General features: G+C 40.6%; 1 protein-coding gene across 1 annotated transcript in view; it reads right to left on the reverse strand.

Moving 5' to 3' along the window:
* The window catches only part of LOC103597914 (1-phosphatidylinositol 4,5-bisphosphate phosphodiesterase epsilon-1-like), a gene marked incomplete at its 3' end in the record, with an annotated part of 140,943 nt that extends 132,664 nt beyond the window's left edge, over nucleotides 1-8,279 (reverse strand). The window contains 1 exon segment of the mRNA XM_008581794.1: nucleotides 8,189-8,279. Coding sequence (XP_008580016.1) covers nucleotides 8,189-8,239 — 51 coding nt within the window.
* Between the last annotated feature and the right edge of the window lie 613 nt (nucleotides 8,280-8,892).

Below are 8,892 nucleotides of genomic sequence, written 5' to 3' on the forward strand. Positions count from 1 at the left end.
CTTGTCTCTTCCCTCTCCTTCAACCCCTGGACCAGGCACCCCATGATACTGTGGAACATGACTCAGATGGACACCTTTCTTCTGCATTATGACTGCTCCAGTTCTGTCTAAAGACTCAGTTCTGCACACTTAAACTACTCTGACCTTTCTCCTTTCTGTGCAAACTGTTGGATTATCCAAAACTCCAGCCTGCCAAGCTCGATGCTTTTACTTAGAATCGCCCATTCTGAAACCCATTTGTTATGTCCTTGTCCACTTCCACATCCCTCTCAAGAGTTCCTATAATTGAGCTCTGTCTTCTCACTTTTAACAGTTCACTGTATACCTTCTCTAAATCATTTCAGAATAAATCATTACAGCTAGACTGGAAGCTCCAAAGGGAAAGAGCTTGTCTGTCCACCACGCTATCCCAGCACTTAGCATAGTGCTTGGCACACAGTTCTGGGTGCTCAGTAAATAGTGGTTGAATGAATGGATTCATCAATAAATGAATACTACAAAAAAAAAATCATTTTCCACCTCACTTTTCTCTCTATGTATGCTTTCTTCAGCACTGGTTATTCAAGACAGTGTACCTCAATCCCATGATGACTAAATCTTTAGGACACTTTGTAAGGAGACCTAATCAAAGTCTATTTTAAAATCTAAGTAAAAGATATTCCAGGGTTACCCTTTTCCCACATACACAGTCTAAACAAACTTTATATGTCAAACAGTCTTAGTTTTACCTCTGACTACATGTAAACTTAATCTAGCCACTGATGTCTCTGATCCTTGGTTCATTATCAGTCAAAGGAGAGGAGTGGTTGGGTAATCAGCGGGATCCCTTCTGTTATAATCTTCTTGATACTTCATTTTATAGAAGGCATAATGCCTTGTGCCTACAATGTTATATTACCTAAGTCAGAAAGCTCCCCTATATCATAGGTTCCAATTGCTTGCCTAATAAGGAGATTAGACCTGCTGATATGAAGTTCCTCTCTGGAACACACCTTCTCAGGGACTCACTTTCATTCCTTTGTTCAATAAACTTGTCTCTGCCATGAGCCAATTCAGTGGGTAATTTTCCCCTCCTATTGCTAACACAGTACTTCTTCACAGTCGTAAGTTATGCATCTTTTCAGTCTGCCTTTATAACCATTATGTTGTTTCACACCCAGGACAACCAGTTAAGACAACTGGGTAGAGTTTATGGTTGGTTTATCATTTTGCATATGAGTCAGCTGGAAAGCAACACACTCAAGGCCAAACAGCAAGTGAACAGCAGCAGCAATTCGAGTCTAGATCTCCTAAATCCTGGATTCTTCGGGAATCACTCCATATGGCCCCTGGGACGAGGCAGCAGGACAGATGCGAGGCTGGAGATAACTGGGGTCTCTGCTCATGAAGCCAGCTCAGCAGTCTGGGAATGAGGCAATGAAGTGGTGGCCCAAATAAGGAGGCATCTGGATTACAAGAACAGCTGGGGATGACAGCCTCATTTTTAGACCTGGAGGTCACTCAAGTCCAGATCTGCCTTGTAGTCTGAGAAGACCCCTGACAAGCCTGTCCTAATGGCATAGGATCTGGCCACAAGTAGGCTTACTGGTCTGGGTGGTTCCTCCAGAATATGAAGTAGAAAGAACATGCACCTCAGGGATGGATGAACAGGTGGGCTCAAATCTCACCTGTACCCCTTAGGAGCTGTATGAAATCAGGCCTGGTCCTCATCTATAAAATAAGGAGAATACCATCACTAAGGAGGGTTTTCTGAGAGTACTAAATGCAATATCTTACATGGAAGCAGCTAGCATGGGGCCAGGCCTAATTATTTCCCTTTCCCCCACTGTCTAGTGTCTGTCTCACCTCTCCTATGCAGCCCTATGGCTGTGGGCACACAGCAAGAGCTCAGTGTCGGTTATTGTTATAAGGAATGGAAGGGCCCATGAGGAACAGTGGTGATCAAGGAGCCAGCAGGAAGAGGCGTGTTGCAGAGGGGATACTGCCCTGCAAAGACAAAGTGCACCTTCCTCGAATGTGTTCATCATTGTAGGAGTCCTCAGGTAGACCTGGCACAGGCCTTTGCTGGCAGAAATACAAACCAGTCTAATCTCTCTCTAGAAAGGAGCCAGTTATAGAGGGAGTAGAGAGGGAAAAGGGAGACATTTTAAAGATGATTAAAACATATTCTTTGTTAAACCACTGCCAAAACAGTCTGTAGTTATTAGCAATTGGAAACAATTTGCAGGATAGTCATGTAAGAAAAGAAGTTTTTTGCTAACAAGTTTTGAATCTTCATCTAATTTGATTAGAATTAACTAATCAAAAATAGACATTAGCACCAAAAGAGGCAGTTAATTTAGTCAGAATTCTATTTCTATGGAAAATTCACCGAGAAGGGCATCAGAGACCCATTTCTTCTCCTTTTGCACCACTAGGCCTAAGGATCTCTAAACCAACATCACCCCTCACAGGTAAGCACAGCATCCAAAAGGTCAGATGCTGAGGATGAAATGGGGTCAGATGCTGAGGATGAAATGTTGCCTCTTGGAAACTGAAAGGCTTGGCACCAAAAGGAGCACCTACCACCTGCAAGACTCACTACCCGCAGCTGGCAGGACTTCTGCCTTCTGATCTTCAGACCCAGCTGTCTTCTCAGTCTGTAACACATCCCTTCCTGCACTGTCCTGCTCCAGCTTTCTTCCACCTGAGGGCTACTCATCCTGCAGGTGTCCTTTAAGACATAACTTCCTCTGGGAAGCCTCCCCTCTCCACCAGGTGTGGGTGGGGGGCATACTACAAATTCCCATAATGGCCTGTTCTTTGGCCACTCCAGCACCTATCATATTCTATTGCAGTAGTTCTCAACTGGGGGCGATTTTGCCTCCAGGGGATATTTGGCAAAGTCTGCAGACATTTTTGGTTGTCACAATTGTGGGGGGGGGGGGCAGGGAATGCTATTGGCATCTAGTGGGTTAAGCCAGGGATGCTGTCAAACATCCTGCAATGCACAGGACAGCCCCCACAACAAAGAATTATCTGGCCCAAAATGTCATTAATGCCGAGATTGAGAAACCCTGCTCTACTATGATTACTTGTTTCCATTTCTCACAATGTCTGTCCTGTTCATATTTGTATCCCTAGTACAACGCCTGGCACATTCCAGGAGCTCAAAAAATACCTGTTCAATGATGGAATGACCTTCACCCCAGCTCCACATCTCTTGTTTACTCCCACTGGCTTTTCACCCTGACCAACTCTCTCTCCTGGGCTCTCTGTCTTGTCAGCACAAACTCTGACTTTACTCTGACTCTGGCCAGGCTCCCCTCACCATTGTACTCCTGCTAACGGCAGCATTGGTCATGGGTAATAGAGAACTAGGGCCACCTGCAGCAAGGCAGAGAACAGGACCACAAGAAAGAGAAGAAGGCCTGAGACAGCTGGACCCAGGGCCACACCACTAGACAAGTCAGCCAGCGAGACTGTGCCATTAGGGGCTCAAAAGCTGATTAGTCGTTAAACCCTCCACATGCCACCTATTTAATTAACGGGCAGTGAGCGTCTGTTTCTGAGGCTGCAGGAATCCTCTTCCCCTTTAGTGAAGCAGCACTGTGTGATGAATACTTTCTCAAAACACTGAGTCACTGCCCATTTGTTACTTTGTGCTTTTGCTACTGGGTTCACATGAATTATGATAAGCTTATTTTACACGATTGTAAGGGGCTGGTAATTCTCAGCAATTTCAAGAATGAAACGTTCACAAAGACTTTCAAGATAGTGACCCGACAGAGTTCAGGAATTCAAAATCACTGCTCTCTAAAACATATTACTTGATTTATTATATGTCATGTTTTATATATATGTTATAATTTATGCTCAAATAATATAGTACAGAGAGATGGAGCCAGGCAATTTTACCAGGCAACCAAGGTTTAGGGGGTTGCTGGACTTTCTTTCGTAATAGACTTTATTTTTATAGCAGTTTTAGGTTTACAGAAAAATCGAGTAAAAGTGCAGAGAGTTCCCTTACCTGCCCTCCCAGTCTCTCCTGTTATTAATATCCATTAGTGTGGTACGTTTATTACAATTATGAACCAATATTGATACATTATTATTAACTGACGTTTATATTAGGGTTCACTCTTCTGTGTTGTACAGTTCTATGGGTTTGCCAAATACATAATGTCCCCTTATTCACCATTATAGTGTCTTACAGAATAGATTCACTGCCCTAAAATTCTTCTGTGCTTAGGAGGTTGCTGGGATTTTGATGGTAAAATTTAGTTGCTTTTACCAGCTGCCCCATGATTTCACCCTTGAATTCCTTTAGAACTCTTGGATGAAGGCCAACCTGTCCCTGTGATTAATCCACATTCAGTTTGTCAACTAGGTCTAGAACATTCTGTGCATCTATGACTACTTAATCTAGTACCTCTGCTTCTAAAGATAATTTTGATATATTTTTCTGAAAAGATCTAGGCAAATAATTTATTATGCCTGCTGGCTCCTTTTCATATCCCCCAAGGAGTATTCTGATCAACTACAAATGTTCTACCAGGTCTTTGGTTGGCACCTTCATTTAAACTACTTTAAAAGGCCTTCTTATTTTTGCTTTAATATCAACTTCTTAGAGAATTCTTCTTAAATTATATGTGGATCTTTTTTGTGGGCTTCCTAGGTGAGTTTACCTGTTTTTCCAACTGAACTAACTTCTATTTTTTCAAAGATGTCTCTTTCTTGAGAAGTGTCTGTGCCTTGAGCAGTCTTCTTGGAGCTGCATCTCTAGATAATAATTATTATCCCAGATAACAATCCAACCTCCAGAGCTATAAGGGTAAAATGAATTAAGGCAGGTATAGAGAGTTTCACACACGCCTGGCACAAAAAAAGGTTTTAGTAACAGTTGTTTACTCTGATCTTATTGGACAAAGAAGGTGAGGTAGAAAAAAGAACCTAGTTCTCAACCACACCTCCCAAAATGATTTTTTTGAATCTTGTCACATTTTGTGCTTGTAAAAATGTGTTCAATAGTTAGCCTAAAAATTAGTTGGCAAGATGCTTGAGGTTTACTGATTTTTTTCTCCATAATTTCTACTCATGTTTTTCTTAGTTCTCATCATGTATACTTTATTTTGGTTTTCTGTTCTTGTACTGGACTATTACTCTTACACTTATTAGGGTCATTAAATGACAGTGGCTCACACACAAAGATACTTCCCTGCACCTCCTATGTTTTTTCTCTTCTTTTTGTTCTGTAAAATCATTAGCACAGGAAATGGTCATTTATCCTAATTCATCCCAGGGAGGTATTTTGCCAACCTACAAGCAAGCAAATACCCTCATTATTACTAATTGGCCTGATATTTTTTAGCTCAGCCAGTCCTACTCCAGTTTCCAGCTCAATCTCATTATCCTTGTCAAGTGATCCATAACCCCTTTCTACTGCCATATTTTCATTAACTATTGACTATTTCCATTCACTGGGCATTTCCTGATGGCATTTTTATGCTGCGGCTCCTTGGATTCCTCCACTACTCTAATACTGTAATCTGTTTCATGACCCTGGCTTGTTACCCTTCTTTGCCAACTGTCTCAAGAGAGCCTTCGACTCCTGAGGAACTCAACAGTCTTCTCCTTGTAACCCTGTCTCCTTCTCTCACCAGGTCCCTCAAATTCTACCTGTCTCTTGGGTGCTATGAACTATAGCTATATAATGGACTATAGCTATCTATCTGTCTATTTATCTATCTATCCGAGGCAGAGCCCAGGAAGCTCTGTTTTAACCAGCCCTGCAGGTGTTGCTTATGCATACTAAAGTTTGACAAGAACAGTTCTAAAGTACTCTTTCCTCTTTACTCAAAATCCTTTCAAAAATTGCCAAGAGGGGAACCGGGTGTTTAGAATCCATGGAGGAGGCTTTATTGTTTACCTTTTTACATTGTTTGAATTTTTTTCAACCATGTGCATGTCTTACTATTTCAATCTACAGAAATAAAATGAATAAACAAAGGCTTTACCAAGAACACGTTAAGAAGGAAAGGATAATTCACGGCAACTGTTCCTGGATGTTCCTGGCAATTGTTGCTCAATTGTTTACCTGCCCAATTCTCCCTCTCTCCAAAATGAGACATAAGGAGGAAGAAGATAGAATAAGGAGGATAAGGTAATACATGAACAAAATTATATTTTATTTTGGTCTTCTAAAAATATTTGAGGACTGAGGATATTTCTTATGATGATATCAATATGACAATGAATAAAGTCAAATCAGCATCAGAGTTTACCATTTCCACATTATACGGCATGATTTTTTAAAGCTCCATAACGAAAAGCATTTGTGACAATAGCTTGTCTAGATTGTTCAATTATAGGAAGAGAATGAACGCAGCACAATTAAGAGTTTGCACTCTTGGAATGATTTTCTCTTCCTAAAGATTATGGCTGCTCTCATACCTTCTCAAATTGAGCCTTAGGCCAGGCTTGTTATTAGCCATCCAACCTAAATGAAAACACTCATAGTACATAAAATGCTAGATTGAAGTAATATAAAATGCAAGAGACTCTACTGCAGTCTGTTTCCCAAAAGAAAAACAGAGGACTATGTGAACTAAAAGGACCCACCAAACAAAAACAATGAGAAGAACTGGACACACAGACATCCTCTCACCCAACCAAAGCTTTAGAGTCTGAGTCCCCCACATTTTATAACATTTTGTTTTCAATAAACTAAAGTGATCAGGAGTCCCTGCATTTATCGGTCTGCCACAATAATCACAGACATTCACTGCTACCAAGACACTTCACATCCTCACTGGAATGAGATGTGCCAAATGTCCCCCTTTCCATACTACTTTGGACACAGGAGAAACAAACTTTTATCAGGACAGTGTCACAATTCCTCATGTTATTTTCTTAGGGTTGTTATCCAACTCCTAGGGTTGTAGAAGGAATAAGCACTTAATTGAAATTTTTATTCTAATACTCATAAAACATCATATGCTCTTGAAGAGGGTCATAGAAGTTCACACATAGAATTATGTGAGCCATTTCAAGAGTAGTCTTCATAGTTTGAATTCCTTAAGCACAGTACTTTGCAATGAATTTAGCCAAATACAGAGAAACAAAACAGTTTTCGAGTTTTATTCTGGGTTATTTTTAACTCTAGATTTTTTTTTAAGAAAAAAACCCCCAGAATTTGGAATTGAGTTGGTGGTAAATAGAAAACTACTCTTTTAAATGATCTCTTCTGGAGCTAATATTATCATAGGTCTAACATGCTTTTAAGGTTTGTGAGTAAATAACCACTCAGACAAACTGCATCATCTTTCCCACGAACTATGAACATCTATACTAAAATTTTAAAAATAAAGCATATGAGTATTTGAAGCACCAAAAAACATGTACATCATTTCAATCAAGGATGCTGTCAAATATGTTTGCACTGAATTCCTAAGTATAGTTTTTTCCTCTTAAAAATTAGTTATACTTCAGGATATTTCTTACCAGCATCATACTCTCAAAAGCCAAAAGATAGAAAAGAAAAAAACAAATCAAATCTGCAAAAAGAAGAGCAGCTTATTCAAAAGCTGGTATCCTGCAGCATATAATAAATTAGAAGTGTTCATTAAACTAAATGTCGATACACAACATACCATAGGCCATTGCAAAAGGAACAAAAACAAACATCTAACAAACCCTAAGGATCCCTTTCAAGATCTTGTAGATTAAAATCCAAAAAAAGTAATCTCAAAGCTGTGATTTCAGAGAAAGATTTGCATCTCTATTCTTAAACATTTCGGGTTAAAACATTTTATAAACTTTCTTAACAAGGAAAGAAACTTCTCTGATCCTCTTTGTAAAATGTCTCAGAGGAACTGTATTTTGGCTAACATTGTACAATAGTGCTAGCAAAGAAACAGTCCCCCAGGATTCCATGCATGAAGAACACCGGGGGACTTAGACAATGAAAAGCCTTACCTGGTCTACTTTAAGCCTCCAGCATCCACATCCCTCTTTAACAAGGTAAAGTTGGGTACCTCAGAGAGAGGGAAGAGCCAACCAACCCTCAAGGCGGGCTGAGAGCATGCAAAGCCACAGCTGACAGCCTGCTTCCCTCTCCTGGGGCTCCTCTGCCTGAGAGGCTGCACAGAAACCAAGCCCGGTGCCAAAACTTAATCCCTCTGCAGAATCTCACATGGCGCTGCCTCACCTCTTCCATTCCTGCAAAGCCTCTTCCTGCTGCACTTCCTTCTGAAACCATTAATCACCACAATGACCCACTGAGTGAAGCCCAATCTCAAGCCATAGTGAAAAATTCTGCAACACACAGGGTGATGAGTGTTTACATTAGTCAAAATGAAATGATGTAATATCCAGAATCAAGGGAGGGCTGCAATCCCGGGTTAGGGCACTGCAAGAACCACTACGAAATACAACTTTCCTACATTAAAAAAAAAAATCTTGCCTTTGGGTTTTATTAATCTGGTAAAGTTAGGGTTATGTGGATTGTTTTGGTCTTAATGAGAGTATCATGTTTTCCAAATAGAAATTCAGAACCTCCCAATTATCCACAGTTTTAGTCAAGTTAAAAAAAAAAAAAAAAGGTAGCAAACAGAACCCAAAGTGTATTCATGTCCAAAGATCCTGACAGCAAAGAGATAAAGATGGCAGGCACCCATCTGGGGATGTGGGTGCCTGCATGCTGCAGAATACCACAGCCCCCAAAGTGTAAGTGCCTTCAAAGTAAAGGCAACCCCCAGGAAAGGCAGTGTTTGTTTAAGCCAGTGGTCCATTTTTCTCCCTATAACTGTTGATGAACAAAAAAACCCAGGGGTTCCCATTCTGATGGGCAACTGCTGTTGATTACTTCAGGATCTTATGGTCCCTGCTTAGGAGCGATAGGAGATCCGAGAG

Source organism: Galeopterus variegatus, unplaced genomic scaffold (genome assembly GCF_000696425.1).
Source record: "Galeopterus variegatus unplaced genomic scaffold, G_variegatus-3.0.2 Scaffold2467, whole genome shotgun sequence".
Classification (NCBI taxonomy): Eukaryota; Metazoa; Chordata; class Mammalia; order Dermoptera; family Cynocephalidae; genus Galeopterus; species Galeopterus variegatus.